The following is a 26,755-nucleotide window of genomic DNA, read 5'->3' as shown; positions in this document are numbered from 1 at the left end:
GTGGGGTGTTCAGGGCCTACGGGGCCTTACTCATCCATAACAGTGGTCTTAGCCTCCTTTATCTAAGGGCCCCTTGAAAGGTGAGCTCCTGCAGACCGTTTGCAACCACCACTAGGTGGCGCCTCAGCCAAAGGGAGGAGTGGCCGCCTCCCATCTCTGGCCTCTGGGATCTATGTATGCCTGGCTGAACTGAGCGTTGCCCACACCTAACCAAACCCGGGAAGGGGCACTCTGGGGCCTCAGCCAGTCCTCAGCCTGCGGGGGTAGGAAGTCAGGCAGCCGGATCCTCAGCTTCCCCCTCCAGCAGCCTGGGCACCTGGCACCATGAACTTCGCCTTGCCTGGTTTCCCACTGTGCCTGCAGCCCACCGAGTGCAGTTTCGTGGAGGCTACTGGGGATGGCAGAGAGAGGGGTCATTTATTATTCATTCATGTATTCAACAAGCACACGCTGAGCCCTACTCTGCGCCAGCACTGTTACAGGTGAACAAGTCCCTTCATGAGAGGCAACAATGAACACGATAAATCTGCAGCAAGCCCAGGGAACTCTCAGGAATGTGTCCCATGCAGGAAGAGCATGGGCCCTAGAGTCCGGCTCCCAGCTCTGCCTCGCTCCAGATGCGGGATGTCTGAGTCACAGTTTCTTCATCTGCAAAATGGGCTGATCACCCTGCTCCCAGGGCACAGAGGGATTACAGATGACGGGGACAGCATGCCGCTGGGACTCAGGAAGCAGCATCTATATACTTGATCTGCTGCCTCACTCCCAGCCCAGCCCATGAGCCTGGCTGGCCAGCCCCATGGGAGGCAGAATCCTGCTCAAGACGGATACTTTTACGTGGCCCCGTCCCGGCAGCCCCTCCCCATGCCAGTGAGCCTCCTGGTGATTTGGCCATGACCTGTGGTCTGGGGACTGTTCCCTCGGCTACTTGCAGTGAGCTCTGGTCATGGGGACATCAGCAAATCTGGTCAGTCCGTGAGCTAGGGTCTCCCTGCCCCACCACCCCAGGCCCTCAGCCAGGTGTTCAGGGATGGAGCGCCTAAATCCGGGAAGGGCTGCAGCTGCTTGCCTATTCATAGCAGTCCTGGTAACCTTTACTGAGCATCTTCTAGATAACAGACACATTACGTCATTAGGTAGTTGCATTACACTTATATCTCACCACCTTCCTGTGAGCCGGAGGGGAGCCTGCAGGGGTTGTGAGCATGGGCTCTGGGGTCACAATGCCTGGGACTCAAACCCTGGCTCCCCTGCTGGTGGCTATGTGACCTCAGGTAGGTTACATACCTCCCAAGAAAGCACTTAAAACTGTGCCTGGCACATGGCAAGCTCTGGATACATACTGAGGCCCAGTGCAGGGAAGTACTTTGCCTAAGGACACCCCCTGGTATGTCAGGGAGCTGGATTTGAACCCAAGACTCAGTTTCTAAAGTCTTCCTGATCCCTGACTCCACCAAATAAAGCCAGGTATGGGCTGGTGAGAAGGGCTGGCCCCAGGGGAATGTCAGGAATCCCTATGGGAGGAGTGTGCTAAGAGGGACAGGCATTCACTCTGCCCCGGAGGCAGGTGACCCTTCCCCTGAAGTGGACCAGGCAGCCCACAAAGGGCCCAGCCTGATAAGCCAGTTTCTGCTTTTTTCCCTTTTTTGCAGCTTTTCGCCATGATCTTCGCCATGTGCCTCTTCCGGGGCATCCAGTAGAGGGTGTGGCCTGAGGCCCGAAGACTCGCCCCACCCACCACTGCCCAGCACCCGATGCCCTCCCCTGCCCCTCCCCGCTGTCCTCTTGGCCCCAGGGGAGAAGATGAGGCCATCAAAGATGGCCAGGAGAAGGGCCAGGGGCATAGAGCTATTTTTTTAACAAAACAAAATGAAGACAAAAGTATGGACTGATGTATCCTCACCTGGACTCAGGGCAGGTGCCGTGGGCTCTCTGCAGAGACCCCAGCGCCTGGCCCAGGATGTAGGCTGCTCTAGAGACCAAAGGAACACCAGGCCCAGTGCCCTTGTTGGTCCAGCCAGACCCTGGGCCCTCTCTCCTCACTGCACCAGGACCTGATGCCAAGAAAGTGAGGATTTAGGCAACGAGGAGGACAAAGCAAATCTCAGAGAAGTCATCAAAGCCCCACAGAGATTCAGCTGGCACATTCTTGAGGACTCGGAACCCACAGTGCAATCCCTGGTCCACTGGAGGATGGACTGTCCCCTGTTCAGGCCGGGGTCAAGAGTGAGCTGCTGAAACGGCATCCAAGAATGGCCCAGCTGGCAGGATCCTTGCATTCCCCATCTGTTGGACCAAATAATCTCAAAGGCCCAGAGAGGGGCAGTGGCCCATCCACAGACACACAGCACAGGCATGACGGAATCTGAGTTGTCTCCAGGCTGCTGTCACTGCATCCAGGACTCTGTCAGCTCTGCTGCCCACATGCACCCCTGGCCTCAGCATTCCAGTTCCCCCAGACAAGAGAGGGCAAGCCAGCCAGGAACCGCCTCCTCCCTGCTCTACAGCTAAGAAAACACCATTCCATGACTTCCCACCGTGCCCTCCCTCCTACCTCCCTACACCTCTCTCTCTGAGTCCCCAGGAACACAGAGGCGCACCTCACATTCCCTTGTCCACACTGCCCACCTCTCCCCACAAGCCACCCCCTTCCCTGTCCTTCCCCAACTCCCCAGCTCCCAGAGTGGAAGAAATCCCCAAGATCATCTGGGTCTCCCTCTCCGCACCCAGAACTGAGGCTTGGGTATCTTCAAGATCCTTGCCAAGACTTCTCCACCCTCTTCTTGCATACCTCCAGGGACAGAGAGCTTACTACCTCCCAAGGCAGCCTCCTGCCTTTGGACTGCTCTGACTTTAGCATCAGCTTAATATACAGAAGAGGTTTCTGTTTTTCTGTGGCTCCGTCCACGGCATCCCACTTGCCTGCTCTTCTTCCTGGAGTGTTAAGGTCACACATTGACTCCCCTGAGCCCTCTTCTCTCCAGACTAAAGAATCCTGAAGGCATCGAGGCCATGTCTGCTGCAACAAGGTTTCCTGTCTCTTCACTGTTCGCACATTTCTTAGTATACCCTCCAGGCTTGGGCAGGGAGACTCGCAGACGCACACCCACAAGTATTCAGTTCTCAAACTCTAGACGAGTGTTGGCAACTGGATTGCAAGATGCCCCTATCCTGATAGATCAGGGGTGGCTGCTGGAGGCTGTGCTGGGGATCTGAGGTTTGGTCTGGGCTCAGTGAGAGATGCGGTGCAATCCTGATGAGTGATGTCTGCCAGGCACCGTAAGTTTGATTAGTGATGTCTGCCATGGGCAGGGATGGAAGGAGCAGTGTGATGTCTGCTCTCTTTTCTCCCCTCTCTCCCTGTTCAGGAAGAGCTCATTCTGTCTCACAAGCCACCAGCACCCTGTATCAGCCTCCAGCCTCCCCTCAGGCTTTCCAGTCACCAGGGACACTCGGAGTCACAGCCTAAAGCCCAGTGTTCCCTGGCCTGTGCTCCTGCCCCCTTCTGAGATGCAGCCAGAAGCTCTGTGCCTGCTGCAAAGATTCAGGTGGACCCTCCTCCAATCTCCTGCTGTGCCTGCCAGTCCTGGCCCTCCCACCAGGTCTCTGAGCGCAGTCTTTCTTTAACAGCTTGCTCTGGCAGCCCCATAAATGATACCTGAGCTCCACAGAAGCTAAGCTCCCGAGACCTAGGGACCTGCCGCTGGTACCGCAGCCCAGCCTGGGGCCTGGGACCTGCCCCTCTTGAACCACCTACGTGCTTAGCCCCAGCTTTTTGGAAGAGGCAAATGTCTGGTCTGAGAATGACAAGGAAAAACAAAAAAACCATGCTGGGCAGGACTGAGGCAAATTGCACAGCTTTATGGCTCTAATCCAGGGGCATCCCAGGCTTCTAGGGCCCATACGAGTCAGAGGGAGAACCCAGGAGAAAGGTCTGGTCACAAAGGGAAATCTGACTAAGGTGGGTTCAAGGGCGGACACAGACTGCTTCTCAATGGCTTTCCACAAATGTGCCAAGGAACCCTCAATCAGCCCAGATTCAGTTCCCCAGCCAGCCGCTGGCCATCCTCTTAGCCTGGAAAGGGAAGATAGGCGGTTTTCTGCTCCTGTTGGCATTCGCCCAGGCTGGTAGCTATTTGCAAGGCTGCCTGAGGCCATTCCTTGGAGGCAAGGCAAAGAAAGCTCAGCCCAAATCAGGCTTGAGCCTCCCTCCACAGCACAGGGAGGAACAGGGTTCAGCTGGCTTGGTCCAGATGCAACCCACAGCAGGTTCTGGTGGTGGCTGGGGGTAGGGGTGGGCAGGGATACCTCTTCGTTTCTTTTTACCCCAGAATACAACACCTCACAACAGAGACTTCCTCGGACCCCGCTAACAGGACAAGGAACAAGACGACTACACTGTTCATCACAAACCCTGCCTGTATTGAAAGCCACTTTTCTGCTCTGAAGCTACTGCCTCTTAGAGAAAAGGAATATCTCTTTATGGGCTGGGGGTGAGGGCTCCTCCCCAGGGTCTCTGTTAATTTCTAGCCTTGGTGCTCAGGCCTGTCCGCAGCCTCCCTTGTCCATCTCTCTATCCGTGCTTGAGGGGCCCAGACAGGATTCCCCAAACCAGCTGAGGCCCCAGCACCCCCATCTCCCCAGAAGCCCCTTCCTCCCTCATATGTTGAAAGTCTATTTTAAAAACTGTCTGTGTTCCTTGCCGTAGATTGCAGAGCTAATTTATCACGTTTCTCTCCTGTGAGACCCCGTTTTATATGATATATCCAGAGGAAGTTTTGTAATATAAAACAGGACGCCCACACTGATGGTTTTGCACTGGTTTTTGTGACTGTTTCTTACAAAAAGAAAAAGGAACAAAGAATAAATAGTGACCGTGAAGAAAGGTGGTCTTGATTTGGGGCTGGGGATAGACTGGGGTGAGACGGAAGCTTGACAAGAGCCTGCTGATGGCTGGAGGGAGCTGGGAAAAGAGGTGTTCCAGGTCACCCCGAACGGAGCGCAGTGCGGGGCCCACGTGAAGCTTTCCTCGCTGGACTTAAGGGCCCCCCTGTCCCTCGCCCCTCTGCCACTGCCTCCTTCCCAACTGTAAGTCCTCCTTGCCTTAGAGTCCCCCTGCCCGCCGGCTGTACGTCTGTCTTCCAGGTCTTACCTGACCCGCAGTCCCCTCCCTCACCCTCTCCCCCAGGCTCCACTACAATTAGGTCTAACCAAGCCACCCGGTATTTCGTGAGCACAGCTCTGTACCAGAGCCTGGCCAGCCCCATGGGTAAGGCCACGCCACCCTCCCATCCCACGGTTGAGTGTGGAAGACTGGATATCTCAGGGCCAGCAGACGCCCAGCGCGCAGCCTCATTCCCCAGGTGGAATGCACCTGCAGTGATGGGAGGACAAAGCCACCATCCCTATTAGAGGACTAGGCCTGGCTCAGATGGGGGACCGAGGCTTCGGCCCGAGGGCACTGCCCGCTGGCGGCACCACCGGTGGGAGGCAGTAGTGGCTCGTGGCCAGACCAGGGCTTGGCAGCAGGGAGGAGCTCTTTAGGGAGAGGCACAGGCTTAGGTAGCGAGAGACAGATGCCAGGAGAGGGGCCCTTCCTCAGGGTCCAGCCTCCCATTCTGCTCGGCCACGTTTACCAAGCAGAGCCTTGGGGCATCCACTGGAACCACGGTGGTGCCACTGCTCTGCTGGGTACAGGCCGTGGTGCTGTATCTGGGTGCAGGGACAGCCAGGCACAGAGTGGACAGGGGTGAGGACCCCCGGCAGGGGCCCACCTGGCAGCAGCCAGAGCTGGCTGTACATATAGACACCCTCCAGCCATTCCCGGCTCTATGCCAGGATGAGAAGCGAGTCTGGGGCCTGGGGGCTGCTTCTCTCCCTACGCCTGTCCCCAGGGCTGGGGCTTGCCCCTTCCCATGTGTGCCGGTGTGCTGGCAGGAGGGAGGGTTGGGATCAGGGACTAATGGGGGGTGTACAGCACAGGCTGGTGGGCCCTCAGGGAGAGGCAGGCGGGGGGGCTCTTCAGCCCCAAGACAGCCAGTTGTCAGCCTTTGCCAGGGTGCCAGGGTGGGGGAGATAAAGGGAGGCGGCTTGCTGAAATGTTTCTACTTATTTCCTGTGCTGAGTTTGAGGGCCACCCAGTCCTACTCAGCCAGGCCCTGGAGGCAGCCAGGGTTGCAGGTGTTGGGGACAGCTCACCAGGAAACAGGGAGGAGTGGGGGACAGGCTGAGCCCAGTGGCCATCAGGCCTTGGGGGACATTCCAGGGCGAGGGAGCGCTATGGCTTTCCTTCTGTTCCTCCTCTCCCAGCCCCACCTCTTACAATGGTCTCCACTGGGGGCTGTGTGTTCCTTTGTCCGTGCGGCCTGTGGGTGCAGCTGCTGGCTGCCTCTGAACTCAGGCTGGTTGCAGGGAGGGGGCTCCCAGGGGACTCCGGGGTCCTGGGGTAGAGACAGAGTGCCCTAGAGCAAGGTCCCAGGAGAGCTCATCGCGCCAGGCCAGGAGAGTGGGGACAGGGCGTCTAGCTGTGTGTGGCCCATCCTCGAAGACCGGCTGAAAGGGAGGTGCCATCTCAGACCGCACACCCTGCCTGCGTGCCCTCGGCTGGGCTGTGAAGGTGCACGTGTGTGTGTGTGAGAGACTGTGTGTGTGTGATGTGTATGTGCTTGCTCACATCATGCGGGTGTGTGTGTGTGTGTTGTGTCTGTATGTGTGTTCAGGGTGTGCGTGTGGAGAGGGCCAGATTGGGGAGGAGGGGTACAGGGTTTTCCAGGATTAGAGGGAAGCCAAGTTTAGCTGGTTGGGCACTAGGTTGGCTGGGGGTGTGGGGAGAAGGATGGGGGTGGTCACAGCATCTCTCAAAAGCAAGAAGGGCTTCCTGGCAGAAGAGGCTGGACCCTCGACTTAGCCCACTACCCTCATGACTCCAGCTTGACTTTCGTCAGTGTCTGTTGAGGGGGTCTGGAGGCCGAGAGACCCAAGGAAAGGAGGTATCACTGTGAGGGTGAGGAATCGGGCAGCAGAGGCCCTGTCTCTCCCCAAACCAGCATGTCAAGCCTGAAAGCCCAGGAGGTCACAGCACACGGGGTGCCCAGGAGGAAAGGAAGGCCCCCCACCCCCTGCCTCCCTGGGGCAGGGCTGGGGCAGGGCAGGGGACCCTCCTGTCTTCCAGGAGCCAGAGGGAAGCCGAGGCCCCAGCGCCACTCTGCCCTGGGCATGGGCAGGCCCCAGGCCCAGCGGGCAGCTAGGCCTTCTTGGGTCTTCGGCCGACTTGGTAATAGTAGTAAATGCTGATGGCGACAAAAAGGAGGCGGCTGACCAGGAGCAGCAGGATCCCCAGGGACATGAGGCCCGTCTCAGCTAGCGTGGCAGTGACCACTGTGGGAGAGAGGCCGGCAAGACCACAGGGTCAGAGGAGGGGATGTGTCCTGGGGCCGCCCCCCAGCCCGGAGCGCTGGTGTGGCCATCTCCCTAACTTCACTCTGAGCCCAGGATCCTCCCAGGTGGGAAGCACAGGACCTGCCCCCTGCCCCTGCCAACCCCACAGATGTTTCTGCTCCGATGTCTCCCATGTGACAGGAACCAGGGCACAGCAGGTGGGCAAAACTGAGCGCACATTATTACACAGGTACTGGGTCCAGTGGGCAGCGGGCGCGGGGGCTGCAGACGCATGTGTGTGCAAGGCCATAGATAGAAGTGTGTGGATGTGGGAAGCTACAGGCATGTGTGTTAGGCATGTGTGCACAGGTGTGCAGGCACACAGGTAAACACAGCCAGGTGAGTCCTTATCCCTCTCTTCCCTCACTAGCCCCCCCACAGACAGGCTTTCATCACTTCCCACACACCCAAGTGGCTAGAGCAGGCAGGTCAGGGGCGAAGCTGCCCATCAGCCTCCCTCACTGCCCACCCCAGGACTCACCCAAGAACTGGACCCCGAAGTAGCAGGCTTCAGTGAGCAGGGTCCATCGAATGATGACTTTCTCAGCCGTGTAGAGAGCGTTCCACATGATCAGGGAGATGCCTGGGGCGGGGGACGAAGAGGGGGCTGGGGGTGGGACCGCTGGCTCCCTCCCAGCAGGGCAGGAGGCTCCTCCTTCCTCCGGCCACCGCTGCAAGACAGCCGGGGTCCTGGACTCCACGCCTCCGCCCCATTCACACTCCTCAAATCAAGGCTGTCTGTCCCTGATCCTGTCCCCTCCAGACTCAATGCTGCTGCTTCAGTCTGTTCCTGTCATTCTAAGGCCCTATGCGACACTGGGCGAGTCACTTCCCCATGCTGAGACTCGATCTCTTTATAAAGGGGGAGGGCTGAGCTCCTGGCCCCTGCCCACGTCCGGTTCTGTCAGGTGGATGCTGTGTTGATGGAATCCATGAGTTAATGGGTTACCTGGTCCTATAATCGGGTTTTCTTTCACACGGACTCCCAGACAGAAAACCTGAGCCCATTGAGAACTCACTCTAAGGAACTCCCCAGGGGGAGGGGGATGAACCACTGACTTGGCCTCTAGCAGGCCCCGCCCACCCAGTGTCTGCTGGTACCAGACATGCCACTGGGTGTGTATTTATTTTATTCCAACAACCCTAACTCCAGAGGAGCTGAGCTTTTATTCTGTAGGCAATAGGGAGCCATGGAGTATTTTGTAGAAAGGGAGGCATATTACCTATGCTGAGCTTTAAAAACTAGTTCCAAATCCGAACGTGTGTATCTCAGGTTAGAGAGGAAACACAAGTGGCTCTGGGGATAAAACAGGGTGGGTGCGAGGGGTTTTGCAGACACTGAATTGATCTGCCTCTCCTCTAGGCTGTGAAGTCCTAGAGGGGTGGGCCTGGGCCGCCTCCATCTCTGCACCACAACGCCCAGGGCAGTGCACACACTTAGGAGCGCTCCCTGCAGAAGGTGGCAACGGCAAGTTCCAACCCACTGGGTATATTCCACCAATGGCCACAAGATGGCAGCACATCCCCAGCAGAGAGATTCATCAGAGGCCGGGGCGTGGGCTGCAGCATCTGCCTGAAGAAAGGAAGGGGTGCCCGGGCACGTACCCCCGTGCTCTCCTCAGCCCCGCTGGGTCTCCCAGCTGCCCGTCGCCTCCCCCAGGCCCCGCCCCAGCAGTACTCACTGAGGAGGGCACCGCCGTAGAGGCGGATGGGGGTCTTGCTGGTCACCTGGGCTCCATCAAAGACCGCATCATAGAGCTGGTCAGGGAAGGCAAGCGCCTGCGGGCAGCGAGAGGGGCTTAGAGGTCCCGCTTGGGAGACGGTGGGGGGTGACAGCTGACGCCTCCCACGGACGCCTTCCTTCCCCCCAGGAGCAGGATCAGCATCCTTATGGGCAGTCCAGGGTCTGGACCTGATTGTCCCCACCCGCCCCCATGCCAGGACAGCAAACTCCAGGGTTCCTGGGACAACGAGTCAGGCCACACATGGCATCTAGTGTGCTCCTGGACAGGGCACAGGTGTGGCAGTGCAGGAGTCAGGCTCTCGGAGGCAGCCTGAGAACCGGCAGTCCGAGAGCCTGACAGATGGGCCCTGCATGAGGGGCCAGGATGGAGGAGGTACCCCCAGGGAGCCTTAGAAGGGCTGGGGCAGCCACACGGGGCCAGATCTCAGGGGCCAGGGGTGGGGGCTCACCATGATGGCAATGCCAGAGAAGAGCACAGCAGAGACGAACTGCCAGACCCTGGGAGGCGTGGAGAGAAGGTCACAGCCCTGCCCCCGGGGACCCTCCCTCTCCAGCCCAGATCCCCAGGGATGGCAGGTTTGGGGGAGGTAATGAGACAAAATCCAGGGACCAGGCCAAATGAGGTGGGCTCTTGTGCATTCTGCTCCCGTCAACCCCTCCCCTCCCCACAAAAGTCAGGTAAATGCTCACCTGAGCCCCAAAGGCTCCCGAACAGTAAACTTGATTTCATTGCCCAAGACCTGGCTGATCTGTGGACAGAGGGGGTCAGAGGCAACCAGGGTGAGGGCAGTTCTCAGCACCCCCACTCACTCATCCTCCCGAGTCCTGCACACCCAGGGACCCACCTGGGCACCTCGGCTTGGCCAAAGGGTCCCCCAGGTGGGGAGGGTCACATGAGGCCACCCCCTCTCCTGCTTCCCCTTGACACTAGCGTTTAAAAGAAGCTGAAAATATGATGGTGACATATGAAAGCTCAGGGCTCTGCCAAACGCAGACTTGAAGCCTGGTACTGCCACTTACCAATGTGGCCGTGGGCAGGTTGCCTAACCTCTCTGAGCCTTCCTTTCCTCATCTATAAAATGGGTTAATAATTTTACAGTATCTGCATCTTCTAGTGCCAACAAGATTTTAAAAATGCTTATAAAGCAATTGCTGGAAAACCAGGCATGTAATAGGCACTTAATTCTAACCATCTCGTTATTCCCCTGGCATTGCCGTTACATTTCTAGGAACATGAGCTAAGTCCCAGAACTCCTGCGGCTCCCTGGGCCTCGGCTAACCTTGTCCCCTATGGTGGGTCAGCCTGGCCTCCCCAGTTGGTGCCGGAGGCCCCTGCTCTGCACCCCACCTTGGAGCGATGCACCTCCCCGTCGTCGTCCTCCCCGCCCACGCCGAGGATCTTGCGGGTCTTCAGGCGGCTCACGAGGTCCGTCTGGCTGTGCTTCTTCATCAGAGGCGGGGGCTGCTTGGCCGCCATCTTCTCCTCCAGCCCGGCCTCTGCAGAAGGGCTGAGGGGAGACACCGGTCTCTTGCCGCAGTTCCTCCCCAGCTTCCAGACTCTAGGGGAAGGGGCCTGATGTAGGGGAAGGCCACACCCCACGCCAGGCCTGCTGAGGCCTCCCCACGAGCCCAGGGCAGCAAGGGGAGCACAGCCGGCTTCCTTGTCAAATGGCTGAGGCGACGCTCTCCAGGCCCCTGAGGCTCTGGGAGCGGGTCTGCTCAGGTGGACACAGCCCACGCCATCTGACAGGCTGCATGGTGCCTCAGAGCCAGCCCTGGAGGCGTAGGGCCCAGGAGACGGCTTTTGGGCCTGGATGGCGGCCACATCCAAGCTTCCTGGGGGGATGGGGAGGAAAGGAGCCTGGATTCATGGGGGCAAACGAGGCTTAGAAGACGGCAGGGTCTGTCCAAGCCTGGGGCAGGGGCTTCTGGGGTCTGGGGTCTGCGTCCCCACCAACCTTCTGTCCAATCCTGTAGGCCAGTGAGCCCCTCTGCCATCTCCCTGCCACCCCCCTTCAAACCTGCCAGGACTGAAGAAGGGCATGGGGTGCCCTCATACCCAGGAGAGCCAGAGAAGGCTGCCACAGGTGTTGGCAGGGACGCTGAGGTGGTCTAGGTTCCCTGCTCAGGCCTTGCCCTCCCGGCCATCAGCCCCACACCAGCCCCTCCTGGCACCCCAGGTCTGCCCATGGTCCTCCCCAGCCCCCCACTCCCCAGCCCCAGCAACATCTTGAGTCAGGCTAGGAGCACCTACTATGTGCCAGCCCCTCCGCTGGGCGACAGAGATGCAGAGAAGCTGAGTGCCCGTCGCGTCCTCAGTCAGTCAAATCTAAGCAGAGGAGACAGAAGTGTAAACGGGGTAAGGTGAAGCCTCAGAGGCTGGCTCTGGGGTGGCCCTGGCTTCTTTAATCACAGCTGCCCTGCAAGATGGGTGCTACTGACGGACACACTGCGAATGAGAAAACCAAGCTCCCGGGGTTTCAATGCCAACCAGGGTGAATAACAGTGTGCCACTCCCCACCTCGGGCTGCTTCCAGCATCTCATTCCCACTTGTACCCACCCTCCGGTAAAGGCAGAAAAGCCATCCCCATCTACAGACAGGCTCAGAGGCCACTGGGCTCTCCACCAGGGGACCCTGCTGTCTCAGTGTCCTGTGGTCCCAGGCAAATCTCACCCTCCAGCCCCAGCCAGGGCTGCCAGAGGCAGAGTGCGGGGATGTCCCCAGGTCACCTCCCATTTTCAAGCCTCCTGGTGTCTTAAAATAAAGCACCCGAACAAACATCAGAACACAGTATCAAACTGTGGGGTATGTGGCTGTAGACCGGATCAACTAGGGAGGCAGTGTACCATGTCGCATTGGGGAAAAAAACTGCAAAAGTTGATATTGGCGGTCTTTAGTGAGTGTGATGTCATTTCTAGGCCAAACTACCCTCCTACACCCCCTGGCTTTAGTTCCTCATCCACAAAAGGGAGTGGATACGCCTTTCCCCTCCCCACACACAGGCCCCATGGTGATAGGAGACAGCGGCGGGTGGTAAGTGTGACGCCAGTCCCACGCCTGGCACACAGAGGCTCTGGGTTAATGCTTCAGTGTGTGCCAGCCATCAGGACAGGAGGCCAACCCCACCCTGCCAGGGAAGCCAGAGCCTAACCTTTCATCACCCGGCTCCTGGAGGGCCCAGGATGCTGTCCCAACACCTCAGCTGCTAGCCACCACCTTCTGGTGAACCCAGATAGAAGCTACAATTAGCCACATCCCTCCCGCGGCCAGGCGAGGCTGCCCTGAAAGTCACTAAGCCGCTGGTGAGAACCGGGTCCCTCACCTGTTCCTCAGCCAAGGATGTTGCCTGGCTCATGCCCTTCCTCTTCCAGCCTCCCCGTGGCCTTTTATCTTTTAATACATACAGCAAAATAGACAGGCTTTAGTTGTGCAGTTATTTGAATTTTAGCACACACATAGATTTTTGGAGCCACCAGCTCCAGATCAAGATAACGGGCAGTTCCATCACCCCAAAAACTCCCTGGCACTGTCCTGGCCACACCCTCCCCTCACTCCTCCATCCTGGCAACCACTGATCTAGTCTCTGACACTATAGCTTTTGTGTTTTCAAATATGCTAGGTAAGTGGAATGATAAAGCATAGAACCTTTTGAGGCTGGCGCCTGGCATTGAGCAGAATGCCTTTGAGATTCCTTCAAGTCACTGTGTGTATCAGGAGTCCACTCCTTTTTATTGGAGTGCAGTATTCCCTGGGGTCCATGTAGCAGCTTGTTTATCCATTTGGTCACTGAAGGCCATGTGGCTTGTTTCCAGTTGTTGACGATTATGAATAGAGCTGCTAAAAACCTGCGTTTCTGTGGGACCGTAAGTTTTCATTTCTCTATGGTAAATACCAGGAGTGGGATTGCTGAGCAGTGTGGTACATCCCTGTTGGACTTTCAGAGAAAGCATCAAACTGTTTCCCAGAGCAGCCATGCCACTGCGTGTCCCTGGCAATGCAGGAGTGTTCCAGTTCCTCCAGATCCTCGCCAACACTCGGTAAGGTCGGTCTTTATTTCAGCCCTTCTACGAGCTCCTCCTGGCTGGTTAACCCCTCTCCCAGGCCAGATGTGCTGCCTCCCTCAGTCCTGCCTTACCCCTTCCTGCTGTGTGGCCTTGTGCTCTGAGTCTCAGTTTCCCCATCTGTGAAATGGAGCCGTCATTCCCACCTCCCCAGAGCACTCAGCAAAACACCTGCACATTTGCACGAGGAAACCGCATTTAGTGAAGTCTGCTGTGAGCAAGGTACATGGCTGGTGGGACAGGCCCCCATCCTGAAAGAGCTCCCAGCCTGGCCGGGGTGGGGAGGGGGCACTGATCTGCTAGCCACTGATTAAAGTGAGTTACTTTTCCTCTCTGAGCTCTGGGGTCCTCATCTGTAAAATGAAAGCAGCCAGCCTCACTTTTCCCCTGGAGCTGGCCTCAGGAGAAACAAAATAATGGACAGACAGTGCTTTAGAAAGAGCCAGCTCACTGCTCAAGCCAGAAAGCCTAATGGGTTAGTGCTTAACTGCTGAGGTCGCTCCCTGGATTTGAATCCCAGATCCATCACTGCCTGGCTGTGTGCCTGTGGGCAGGTCAGTCACTTACCCTCTACGTGCCTCAGTCTTCCCATGTGTAGCTGGGAAAATAAGGTGTCCTATCTTATAGAGACATTGTGAGAATAAAAGATGTAATCTCCATGAAGCCATGGGGAAGTGCCCGGCCCACAGCAAGTCCTCAATGAAGACGGGCAATTGTTAGACACAGACACTCCCACCCTCCCCAGGCCTCCCATGTGGCAGTGGCACCGGGATGGAGGCCATGGAGGAGCGGGAAATGGGCCTAACTAGCACTTCTTAACTTCTCCGCCCCACTGGGTAAAGTCCCAGATCTCAGTCCCAGGGCACAAGGCTGGCACTCAGCCACTGCCTACCAGGCCCAGGCTGTGTCCACAACCCACCTCCAAGGGGCAGAAGCTTCCAGGCATTGGATGAACTGCTTTCCTCTGCCTGCTGACCCCTCTCCACCAACACACACATACACACACTACACACACCACACACCCACACACCACACACATGACACACACACACCACACACCACACACACACCACACACCACACACACGCCACCATCAATAATTCAATAATTATACAATAATCACACACACCACACAATCTACACACCACACTGACCACATGATAATAATACACCAATATCAATAATAATATCGACCATCATTGACCATAATAATAATCAATAATAATCAACATGACATCATCAATCAATAATCAATACCAATATCAATAACTAATAATTAATATCCAATATCATCGAATCATCAATTAACCATACATCAATAATCATATCATCATCAATCATCAACCACATCAATAACTACCATCAATATACCAATACCATCAATACCAATCATCAATCCCATCAATAATCAATACCAACCATCAATACCAACCACAATAATAACAATCAATAACAATCAATCAACCAATAATCAATCACACCACACACACACCACACACCATACACACACACACACCGCGACACATCGACACACACAATTCACACACAATCGCATTAATTACCATACACACCACACAATAACTACACACCATACACACACACACCACACACACACCAATAATAATACACCACACACACCACACACATTCACACCACACACCACACAATAATTCACACACCACACACACCACACACATACCCACACACACACACCACACACCGCGACCATACACACCACACACACACTAATAACACACCATTAATACACACACCAATAATACCACACACACCAATAATAACATACCATACACATACCCACACACACCAATAATACACACCACAATAACACACCAATAGACACACCACACACATACAGACCACACAACACACCACACACCACACACACACACACCACACACCACACACACACCACACTACACACACACAACCACACACCACACACACGCATTCACAATATTCTCACACACACCCACACACACTACACAAAAGAGACCACACACCACACACAACACACACACAACCACACACCACACCACACACACACACACCCCACACGCACCACACACACACCACACATACCACATACACCACACCACACACTACACACACTACACACACCACACAAACCACATACCACACAAACCACCCACCACACACACACACCCCACACACCACACACATACACCACACACACCACATACACACCACACACATACCAATACACCATACAATCAATTATTACTATGCACACCGCACACATATGTGCACACACACCAAACACACCACACACACACACCACACACAATGCACACACAAAACACACACTACACACCTACCACACACCACTCACACACACACCACACACACCCACCACTCACACCACATACCACACACACTACACAGACACCACACACACATCACACAATAACACCAATAATAATAATAACACCAATAATAATAATACACCAATAATAAATACCACACACACACACCAAACCACCACACACCACACACATATGTGCACACACACCAAACACACCACACCCACCCACCACACACAATGCACACACAAAACACACACACACACCACACATATACCCACCATGCACACGTACACACCTACTACACACCATGCGCATACACACACACTACACACACCCACCACTCACACCACACATACCACACACACTACACACATCACACACATCACACACTACATACCACACACCACACCCACACCACACACTACACACCATAGACACCACACACACACATACACACCCCACACACATCACACAGCACACAACCATACATACACACTACACTAATAACAACCACACACACACCACACACACAGACCACACACCACATGTAGCACACACACGACACACACACACCACACACACACACACAGAGCATTACCCTCTGCACCCCAGGCTGGAGCCAATAACAGCTGCTGCAAATCAAAGGCTGTGGGTCATGTCAGTGTCACCTGCTGGGGCTGGGTAGAGCGCGCACTACAGTGTCCTGGCCGGAATTACTCATGGGTAGGACAATCTTCATCCACAGGCACTGCCATCAGACATCTGGGCTGGTGAGAAACGCTGTGCCCACCTCCCAAGCCCACCCTAGCAGGGAGGTCACCACTCACAAAGGACCCCTGTGACCCCTCAGAGAAAATGGAATCTTGACCTCCAGGGAGGAGGGCCCCACACCCACCTTCCAGCACAAATAACTGCTCTGAGAACTGCACTCCGCCCCTGCTTCATCCCCAGGACTGGGCCCTGCGATGATCAGATCCACCCAGCAGCCCCACACCTGCCCCACCCGCGAAGCAAGCCACGCACACCCCTCAGGTCTCCCCTTGACCTTTCCTCCCCTTCAGGGCCACTCCAGGTGTTTATTTCAGGCCTGGCACCATTTTAACCTAAGTAAGGACAGAGGACTCCACGGGGCACTATGGCCAAACCCTGGCTTTGGGGGCGGGGGACCTGGGTTTGAGTGTTGGTTCTGCCCTCTTGCCAGCTGCACCGCTTTGGGCAAGTCGCCGCGGCTCTCCTAGCCTCAGTTTCCTCTCTTGTGAAATGGGGGTAGTGAGAACGCTCAGCTTGCAGAAGTGCTGGTGGAGAGAGAAAGAAGGAGTGCATGTGGGCGCCCATGGGGAAAGTGCCCTGCCCAGGGAGGAGTCTGGCCCTCCTTCCACTTCCCTTTCTCCACTCAGCTACGCACAGTGGAAAAAGCCTGCCATCAGCGCTGTGAAGCTTCCTGCTCTGCCCACTGCCTTCTGAAGGGCCCCGGGGGGTTTCCCCAGGAGCTGGGCTGCAGATGGCTGGGGGCAGGGGAAGCAAGGACAGCCACCCCTCCACCCACATCACCTGTCTGGCAAGAAGGGAGGACGTGGCTCCCAGGGCCCAGGCCTAGGATCCCAAACCATTCCCTTCTGCCCTGCCAGCTGCTCTCGCCCACATTCCCGATCAGCCAGCAAACCTTTCAACAGTGGTTCTCGCTGCTGACCCTTTACCCAAGTGGGAAGGTCCCTGGGACACTCTGTCCCTCCACCATGCTCCTTGTTCCTTGAGGCTATCTTTGCACACAGTCGCTCTTCCCAGGGACCCTCCCAGGACACTGGGTCCTCATCTTCCTCCGGACTCTCACAGGTCTCAGTGTCTGCAGCCACTGGCCACTTAGAGCCTCCACTCCTGGTCATTTCACAGCAGTTTGGCTCCCCAAGACCAACCAGTCTGAAGGTATGGCTTGTACTGTGGTCCTCCGTGTGTCTCTCCGTGAGGCTGGGGTGCACAGTAGGCACTTTGTCAACACAGGTGGAATAAGCAGCTGTCGGGCCAAACCCAACCGGCACACTCAGAAGCCCACAGGTTAGATGTGGCAGGCTGAGGTGAGGCTGTGCTCCAGGCCACACAGAAGCTGATGGCACAGGGCAGGAAAGGGCTTTCCAATTAGGCAGAACTGGGTTCAAAAGTGGCCACTCTCTGTTGGTCAGGTGGCCTTAAGCGAGCAGGCTCAGTCCTCAGTACAATGGGAATCACCCCACAGCGCCTTACTTGCTTACTCATGGGGTGCTGAGGACTCCAGGAGAGGGGGTGCACATGCTCTTGGCAGAGGGCCTGGCAGAGGGAGGTCTGGGCAGCAGTGAAGGTTAGAGGACTGGATGAGAACACTAGGCCTCTGACATTGCCCCCCACCTCCTCAGAAAGCTGTGGCATCAGCAGCAGGGGAGTGCCCCAGGGCAGGGATTTCTTTGGGTCTTGTTCTCTGAGCCTGGGGCAACTCTGGACACATGAGGAGCTCAACAGGCATTTGTGATTGAATGAATGAGTTGGGAGGAGCTAAGAGGACCTCTTCAGCCAAGATCTGACTCCCTGCAGTCCCTCCCACCTCCCCATCTGCTGCGAAATCTGAGGCCAGGGAAGAGCCCAGGGACCAGGCGGGAACAAGCAAAGCCTGCAAGACTAAACCAGCCAGGAAGAGAGGGGCTTGTTGGGGGCACAAGAGCCAGAAGAGGATGACAGACAGGAAGGTGGTAGGCATATTTGTAACGACTGGGAAAACTTGGGCTCAAATCCCTACTCCTCTTAATTGCTCTGTGACCTCAGGAAAGTTACTTAACCTCTCTGAGCCTCTATGTCCTCATCTGTGAAACCACACTATTACTTCTACGAAGCCCACAGGTTTGTGATGTGTGATGATGAGAAAGTGCAGCTGAGAAGCCTGGCCTCTGGTGTGTGCTCTGTAAAGGACAGCAACTAATAATATGAATAAGGTGGCTGCCCAGGCTCTGCCCTGGGCAGATCAGATGGGACTGAGGCATCATTCCCCTGCAGTTCCTAGAGGACTTCCCCAACCCCCTGCCTCTTTCCCAGGAAGCCTGGTTTCCATAGAAACAGATGGACGGCTGAGCTGTCCCCAGCATGGAGACTATGCCCGTGAGGGCTGGCTTAGGAAACCTGACTGGCCGGGGGAGTGGGGAAGAGGAGGGAGGATAGAGGAAGGGGCCCAGAACGTCCATCAGTGGCCAAGCCTCCCCGTGAGTCAAGGGGGAGTCAATGCTGCTGCACACCTCAGCCAAGGAGCCACTGCCTTTCCAAACAAGAGCTTCTGTGATAGGGGCAGGCGGCACACCTGTTCCTCCACCCCGCATAAGGAAGACCGTCCCCAGGGCCACCTACCCCGGGGCTGCAGGGAGCGGGGCAGGTACTTCAAGACCATGAATCCCCTGCAATCCCCACCACAACCCTATGAGAATGGCCATATTATCACCCCCATCTTACAGATGAGAAAATGAAGGCTCAGGTGACTTATTCAAGTGTCCCTTGAGGTAAGTGGCAGAGCTGGAATTCAAGCCAAGGTGACTGTTCTTTAACTGGACATCCTGAGAGGAGCTGGTGTGTGTGTGAATGTGTGCGGTGGTGGGCGTGGGCGGTGTTTGGTGGACTTGGCCCATATAAAGAACGGAGCTCTAAGCCATCTTCCCCATGGCAGCTCCCCCGGAAAGTCCCTGGCAGTTGCCAGCGTCTGGACTCCTCTCTGGGGTCCAGCCTCCCTTAGGTTAAGGCCCTGCAACTCCAGCAGGACTTGGGGAGGGATGCAGGGAGACCCATTGTTCTGTTATCGCCTTGGTACAAAATAGCTGGAAATGGGGTCTGGGACAGGGCAACACAGAGTTGGGGGGCGGGGTGCTGGCAGTGAGAGCCAGAGCCTCAGGCCACCGGCCAGAGAGAAGGGGAGGCAGGAGAAAGAATCTTTGCTCCCTGGAGGGTGGGACGGAATAGAAAGTCCAGAGCTTGCGTCATCTGCTCCAGCTGTGGTCCCTCCCAGGGCTGCCATTGGCCCCGTGGGCAGGATGGGGGTCTAGAGATCCCCTAGCCCAGAATCTATCGCCAGGGCCCTCAAGCAGTGAATCCACTTGTCAAGGGCTGTACTGGAGAGGCCTGGGGACTCAGGGACTTGTGTTCAGATCTTGGCTCTGCACTCCTAGCCTCGTGCCTTTGGGCAAACTCCTCTTTGAAGGAGCCTCCCTTCCTTCCACCGTAAACGGGGCAGTGGTCCCTGAGTCACAGGGCTGTCGGGGGCTAGAGAGCTAATCTAGAAGTCACGGGACACAAAGGAGGCTTTATGAAATTGGCTGCACTACTGACATCCTCGCAGCAGCCTCTGGGCTGCAGGTTTCATTGGAGGCCCACAGCTAAGGAGGAAGCCGAGGCAAGGCTACCGGGTGGCTGGGCCTCGGCTGGCTCCAGCTGGCTTGCTATCAGGCCATCCCTCGAGAGCATCATTATTCCAAAGGCCGGGGCTGCCTTAGTCAGTCTTGTCTCTCAAGCAGATCCTGAGCCAGCGGAGGGCGGAGTTGCAGCATCCGTCTCCCTCATCACCTCAGCATCACCACTGGGCTCAGTGTCCAGGCTGCTGCAAAGAGTCAGGACAGAGCGGAACTGGCCGGGAGAGGCGGGCGCAGGATGCGAGTCCCGTGGCAGTGGCAACCCCCGTCTCCATGACACGGCTCTGCAGTTGAGAAAGGTTCCACGCCCCATTTCCAAGAACCTCCAGGAACATGTGCCCTGGGATCTGGTAGTGGAGGGTTTGTCCTGGAGCTGGAAGGTGGCAGTGTGTCCTGAGTCACTGGGCCCAGAGGACAGCTAAGGTCACAGGCAGATTCTGCCATCACTGGTAAGCCAGACCCTGTCTTTGGGGCTCAGTTTCTTTGTCTAAGAAAATGAGACTGTGGTCCTAGGGTCCCTCCCAGCCCTGCCTCACAGCAGCCACACGCCAGGCCCCTGCTGGGCCCCAGCTCAAGCTGCCCCACCCCCAAGTCCCGCCACCCCTCAGCCTGGACCGGCACACAGGTCCTGTCTTCCTACTCTTTCTGTCTGAAGGGGCCCAGTTTCCAGAAAGGCAGAGGAAAGCCCAACCTTTCATCAGAAACATTTCCAAAGCTTTAGGGACAAATAGGAACATTCCCTACTGTGCCGAAGAGGCTGAGAGGTCAGGGCAGAGCAGGTGGCAAGAAGGAGGCATCCCTGGGGTTCTCCCCTGGAGGGTCTGAAGCTACTGCTGCGGGCGAGGGGATCAGGCCCTCTGATGGCCTCCATCACCGCTCAGAAATCACTGGGAGGTTCTTCCTGTCTCAACGGTCATTCACATGGGCGGAACAGGAAGAATTCCTGTCCTTTTCACTCAGAGAATAGGCCCGCCTGTCCCTTGGCCCAGTGACCATGTCAGGGCCCTTAGGGCAGCTAGGGTCGTCATCAGGACAGCCTGACTTCCAGATCCTATGGGGCTAGGGGTCTGGTGAGAATGCAGCAGGCACCTACCTCTCCTCCCGGCCCCAACTCTCCCCATGCCCCTCCCCCGCCCCATGGCTGTTCAGGAACTTAGAGGGGAGGAGAAGAGGGTGGGAGAGGAAAGGAGAGGAGCTTCCTCAAAGGGATCCTCCACCAGGTTGAGCCCATTTCTTCAAAAGCAAGTGGTGATCTGTCTTCTCTGTAGGCTGGGGGAGGCAGGTGGAAGGGTCCCTGCCCTTTTCCCAGGATAAGATGGGCCACAACCACAGTCCAGGACTGAGTGTCTCCCCAATCCTGGGGTGCTGACTTAGTGGTTAAAGGACTAGCTCATGACTTAAAAGACTTGTGCTTCATCCTGGCTCTACCACTTATGAGCTGTATGCCCTTGGGCCAGTGACTCTGCCTCCCTGGGCCTCAGTTTCTTCATCTGTTAAATGGGTGTAATAATGACACCAACCTCTCACCAGTGAGAAGACGCACAAAAATATCCAGAACAGCGCCTGTTTTGTAGTTAATGTTCAATAATAATGCTGCTCATTATTTTTAGATTAGAAGATTCTATTCCTTGCCTCAGTTGCCCCCTTGACCAAATGTGCCTCACAGCAGGTCCCCTTCTAGGGATCATGTGCCGGGTCAGAGTGGGGTGCTCAGAAGGGAGTGGTCATAAGAAGGAAGTGGGATGAGAGAGAGCAAGGGTCACTTTGGGGCAAGAGGATGATGCTGCGCTGGCCCTGGGAGGGGTCCCACCAGTGTAGCAGGATAAACAGTGAGACACAGGGTGCCGGGGAGGTATCATGGGCCAGGAGTCAGAACATCAGGCACCCCGCCCTGCAGCTGCCACTCCTGGCCTGTGTGTGTCCTGGGGTGACTGATATACTGTCTCTGAGCCTCACTTCCCTCACCTGTGAAATGGGAGGAATTCATCCCTTCTCAGTCAGCCTTGCCTCCTATCTCTTCCTCAGCCCCTCACTCCCCTCCAGCTGCAGGGCACACACATTCCAGCCTCAGGGCCTTTGCACGGGCTGTCCTCTAGCTGTCTACACAGCTCACTCCCTCATCTCCCTCAAGGCTTTAGCTCAAAAGTTACCTCCTCAGGGAGGCCTCCCTGACACCCTGTTTAAAATGACAACCCAGTCCCTGGCCTCAGTACCCCCAACACAACTTTTCCCCTTCACCTCTCAGTACACTATATAATTTGCTTATTGTTTTTTGTTAGCTAATTGCCTCTTCCTGCCCCCTGCTTTTAAGCATTAGCTCCATGAGGACAAAAATTTTTATTTTGTCCACAGCTATCTCCCCAGTGCCTGAAACTGTCCCTGGCACTTTTCTCCATATGCCATTTTTGGTGTAATGCTCACAAACATTTTGTTCAATAAGCAAAAGTAAAGGACAGCCCCAAACTGTGTCACTATGGGACATTCCTGTTAACTCCAGCCCACTCCTCCGCCATACCCCTAGAGGGGCAGGCCCTTCTTCCCACAGAGGTGGGGCTATCTAAAGAACTTGGGAGGCTGGGTGTGAGCTGGAGAAGGCACAGGGGGCCTGGAGGCAGAGCTGTGCAGAAAACAGGTCGCAGTCCTAGAACCGGCAGGTCATGACAGCTGGACATGGGTGAAGGCGCTTTGGGCCTTAGTCCTCCACTCCAAATTTGGAAGCACGGAGGAAGTTGACGACGTGTAACTGGGAAAGAAGCGGCCAGGGCAGAGGCCTCCTGGGATCGTGGAACAGAGGGGGCCTCAGGAACAAGACGACCCATTTTACAGATGGGACAACAGAAGCCTAGAGAATACTCTTATTTCCTAACAACCCAACAAGAAAAATCTTTTCTCTCCTTTCTTGAAGTCTGGGATTGAGGCTAAAGGGCGGACAGTGCCCCCTCCTGGCTCTGCAACAAAACGACCCCCGCGTCCCTGGGATCTGCCGGCCGCAGGTCCTGGTCCCCTCTCCACAGGCCATCGGGGATGGAGGTTCAAGGGACCACATAGTTGGGGTGGGCGGCCCCGGTGACTTCTCCTCGCAGGCCCGCCCCGTCAAGAAGTTTGTTTGAAAGAAACCAACCAGGAAGTGAGGGATAGTAGGGTGGTGAGGGGGCCTTGGCCAGCCGCTCTGGGCTTTGGAGGAGCCTCGGGGTTCTTGGCCTCTGCGCTACTCCCGCCCCAGCCTCCATCGCTCCGGAGGAGAAACCCACTGCCCCCGAGCTCCAGGAGGAGGCGGAAGCCCGCGACTGGGTCAGGGCGAAGGAGCTCAGAGCGAGGGGACCCAAGGCGAGCGCCCCGCCCCGCCCCGCCCAGTAGGGCGCGCCGGGGTGGGCGCGGCGTTCTGGCCTTTCCTCCACACAGCCTCCACCGGGTAGGTGCGAGTGCTCTGCCCACGGCAGGGGCCCTAGCCCACCCAGCGTCCGGCCAGTAGCCTCACACTGCCCCCTTCCTGCAGATCGCGCGACTTGGGGGAGGGTGGGGGGCGTCTCCACCTGTGCGTCCCCTACCCACCCCCTAACTGGGCTCAGGCGCGGCCTGGGTTTCTGCCCGCCCCTTTCCAGCCTGGGGACTGGGGACTCTCCCAGCCTCGCCCCTCCCCCTCCAATCTGTCCCTCATGTCCCCGCTCCAGACACTCACCCACTTTCTGAGACCCGGGCCGAGCGCCGGTGTCCCCCGGCGGGGAGCTCCGAGTCGTTAGGCGGCCCCAGGTCCTCCGGCCCAGGGCCCCTGCCCCCAGGCCCCCGCCCCAGAAGGTCAGGCCAGACTTGTGGGCAGCGGGAACTCCGCCACCACCTCCGTCCGCGGCCCTGCGGGGGCAAAGACGGGGGGAACTCGCAAGTTTGCGCCGCGCACTCCTCCGGCCGGGAACAATGGCGGGAGGGGGAGGGGACAGAGAACCGAGCGCGGGGACCCAGTCAGACCGTAGGGAGACAGAAACTGCTTTCGCTCGGTTTCTCTCCTACACCGAAGCAGAAAGCTCGAGCCCGAGAGGCAGAGGCCGAGGACGAAATAAGCAGTCCAGGAGGAGGGCGACCGCGGAGCCGGGGGAGAGGGGAAACCGAGTCAGAGGGAGGGGCGGCAAGGGGAGAGCGCGCAGGGGAGACGGAAAGGGCTGCGAGACGGCGCCTTGGGGAGTCGGGGAGGCGACCCCCTGGGGTCCCAGCGGGCTCAGCGGGTGCCGAGATGTCCCGGGGCGCCTGGCTAGCGCGCGCAGGGTCCCGGCCGCCCCCCTGCGGTCCCGGCGGCCGCAGGAGCCCCGCTGGGTTGCGCTGCGCAGGCGGCGGACGGGGGGCGGCAGGCGGCGGGCGGCGGGCGGCGGGCGGGGAAAGTCCGCGGCTCGGAAGCGGCGGCGGCGGGGAGCAGAACTTACGGGCCTCGCGCGTGCCGGCGCCAGGCTGCGTGGAGCTGGTGTCAGGCGGAGGCTCCAGGCTTGGGCGCCTCACATCGCGCCGCCCGCGCGGGGCCGGGCAGCGCAGGGCAGGGCAGGGCAGGGCAGGGCCGGCTGGACTGCGCGCGGCGCCCTGCGCGGCCGGGGCTTACCGAGTCTGGCGGCCCGCGCTGGTCCCTCCTCTCGGTTCCGCGCACAAGCCAATGGCGCGCCGTCCCCTCCCACGCGCCGGGCTGCCTCGCCCCCAGGGTGGCCGCCGGGGCTGGTGGGATGGGGGTTGGCGGGGAAACCGGGCTCCCGGCTCCCCCGCGAGGTTCTCCCGGGGGCCGCCTGCAGGGGGCGCACGCGCGCCCAAGAGAAGGCGCCGGGGGAGGAAGTAGCGCGGGAAGACCCTGGCGTTGCCCGCGCCGCCCAGGAAGACTTTCCTGGCAAGTTCTGCAGACGGTGCCCCTTTCTTGGGACGATCAACGTAGATGGGCAAACCACACCATCTTAAATAGCCTTGCGATGTCTCCCGGGCCCAGGCCGGTGTCTGAAATGGAAGGTACTGCTTTGGCTGGCGGTGATACCCAAGTGTGTAATAACACAGTCACGACAATAGTCACCGTTTGCTGCGCCCTCTCTGATGCCAGGCACCATATGCTAAAGGAGTTACAAGTATTAACTCATTTGATTTTCACAGCAACGCATAAGGGCGCTGTGCTTAGTTCCATTTTACTGGCGGTGGTCATTGAAGTTTGAGTTCACTCAGCCTTCAGGCTTCCAGCTCAGGCCCACCCTTCTCTCTCCCTGCTTGGTGTGACTTGGCCAAATAACATCACCCCTCCGTCACTACCGCCACCGTCTTCATACTCCACCCTAAAATCCAGCTTGACGATGCTGCTGTCAATTGCACTGTCAGGGGACTAGGATCTTATCTGGGGCTCTAGGACGCTTGTTGGGGCCACAGTTGTCAAACCTTTTGTCTCTATACATCCTATGGGGGCCTGGGATGAGGATGAGGGTTGGGGGTCATGGAGGCTGTCTGGTGGCCTGTCAGCCTAAAAGAACCAGGTTCCTACAGACAAGGCCCCACCCTCAAATTCTGGGCTCCTTCCACCCCTTATGGTGGGAAAATAATGTGCTGTCTTCCACCCTAACCCCCACCACCCTATGCTCTCCTCAGAGAAATGCCTGGATCTCTTTCATCTGGTCTGATGGTCACAGTGGGCCAGGAACCGGGGTGGGGAGCTGCGGGAAAAGGAAGGCAAGGCTGATGACGTGCTCCATTCCACAAGTAATTAAGAGAGAAAGAGGTGAGTGGCTGCCCCAGGCATCTAGCTAGGTGGGCATTCTGACTCCAGGTCTCAATTCTGTCTGCACCAGTTCCTTAAGGGTTACCAGATCACCTAGGTTCAAATCTTGGCTCTGCCTTTTAGTCCCTCTGCGGCCTTGGACAAAATAAGTCACTTAGAGCAACCAATAGTAGGAACCGGCTATGGTTGCTGTAGAGATTTAGAGTTAATAGCAGCTGCTCATGTTTATTGAGCATGGACTCTGTGCCATGCAGGCTCCCACTGTCCTCACCAGAGCTGGGATTGGGCAGGAGAGTCTGTGCCCTTGGCAAGGAAGTAAACAGAACAGTCCTTTGTTCATAGTAAGTGCTCAGTGACTATAAGCTGTTCTGATTACTAAGGTAGATAAACTCGGATGCCCCAGTGCCACTGACACTGCCCCCAGCCAAACACCTGGACAATGATAGCCAATAATGAATGAATGGATCAATCAATCAAAGTATGTGACTCTAGATGAGTATTATTTTTAAGGTGTGTTGGATGGAGCCATCTGACTCAATGCTCTATAGTAAGTTCTGCAACAACTCAGTCTCACCTCACTGCTTTTACAGAGCTGGGCCGAGCTGGGTTGATAAATTCATTTGTCACTCCCTCTTCTGCCTTTCCGGCACTCAGGGCTCTGGGTTGCTGAAGTGAGGGCCCCCAGCATCATTCATGTGTGGTGTCCTCCCAGACTTGGGGACACCTGCCTGTGCTCTGCTTGGTGTAACCCTAGAGACTAGCAGCAGAGTCTGTGCTTGTAATCCCAGCCAGCCTGATCGTACATCAGTAGGGGGGCCTTTGTCACAATCACTCCAAGTTCTCCGACATGGAAGAGGCTGCCTTAGTTGTCATGAATGAGTGCCCTGTCACCAGCAGCATGCAAGCAGAATCCAGGGAAGGGTTGATGAGGACACCAGAGGAAGAATTCCCACCTTAAGTGGTATTTGGAGTGGATAACCTTTGCCCTCTGGGTGTCTGTATTCTCTCAGTCTCCCAAGCTTATCAACG

The 26,755-nt window shown here is 56.9% G+C and overlaps 2 protein-coding genes across 18 annotated transcripts in view; one reads left to right on the top strand and one right to left on the bottom strand.

The window, feature by feature from the left end:
* Positions 1–4,881, top strand: part of TSPAN18 (tetraspanin 18) — a 203,408-nt gene extending 198,527 nt beyond the window's left edge. For all 5 annotated transcript variants that reach the window (XM_031653531.1, XM_021925865.2, XM_021925859.2 and 2 more), the window contains one exon: positions 1,653–4,881. In XM_031653531.1, coding sequence (XP_031509391.1) covers positions 1,653–1,700 — 48 coding nt within the window. In that variant the 3' untranslated portion in view covers positions 1,701–4,881. The remainder of the gene's footprint in view (positions 1–1,652) is intronic.
* On the bottom strand, positions 4,809–25,006 carry TP53I11 (tumor protein p53 inducible protein 11). Of its 13 annotated transcripts, XM_021925868.2 has the most exons (10): positions 24,414–24,577; positions 23,681–23,850; positions 11,857–11,937; positions 11,436–11,510; positions 10,530–10,689; positions 9,872–9,930; positions 9,631–9,679; positions 9,120–9,216; positions 7,919–8,020; positions 4,809–7,377 (listed from the first exon to the last, which is right to left on the bottom strand). In XM_021925868.2, the coding sequence occupies exons 5-10, from the start codon at positions 10,656–10,658 to the stop codon at positions 7,244–7,246; spliced, it is 570 nt and encodes a 189-aa protein (XP_021781560.1). In that variant the 5' UTR covers positions 10,659–10,689; positions 11,436–11,510; positions 11,857–11,937; positions 23,681–23,850; positions 24,414–24,577; the 3' UTR covers positions 4,809–7,243. The 13 variants fall into 13 exon arrangements, with proteins under 13 accessions (XP_021781560.1, XP_021781566.1, XP_021781558.1 ...); XM_021925874.2 differs by lacking the exon at positions 11,857–11,937 and having other exon boundaries at positions 10,530–10,740; XM_021925866.2 differs by lacking the exon at positions 11,857–11,937.
* Between the last annotated feature and the right edge of the window lie 1,749 nt (positions 25,007–26,755).

This window comes from Papio anubis, chromosome 12 (genome assembly GCF_008728515.1).
Source record: "Papio anubis isolate 15944 chromosome 12, Panubis1.0, whole genome shotgun sequence".
Lineage (NCBI taxonomy): Eukaryota > Metazoa > Chordata > Mammalia > Primates > Cercopithecidae > Papio > Papio anubis.
Note: the sequence above shows the minus strand (reverse complement) of the source record. Positions and strands in the feature narration are given on the sequence as shown.

What these genes read in the sequence shown, in the direction of transcription:
- TP53I11 (XM_031653534.1), bottom strand. Translation starts at nt 10,658, where the DNA reads ATGGCGGCCAAGCAGCCCCCGCCTCTGATGAAGAAGCACAGCCAGACG. An exon ending in GGGAGGTGCATCGCTCCAAG is followed by an intron (nt 9,931 to 10,529) that starts GTGGGGTGCAGA and finishes CTCTGTCCACAG; the next exon opens with ATCAGCCAGGTCTTGGGCAA. An exon ending in CTTCGGGGTCCAGTTCTTGG is followed by an intron (nt 7,378 to 7,918) that starts GTGAGTCCTGGG and finishes TCTCTCCCACAG; the next exon opens with TGGTCACTGCCACGCTAGCT.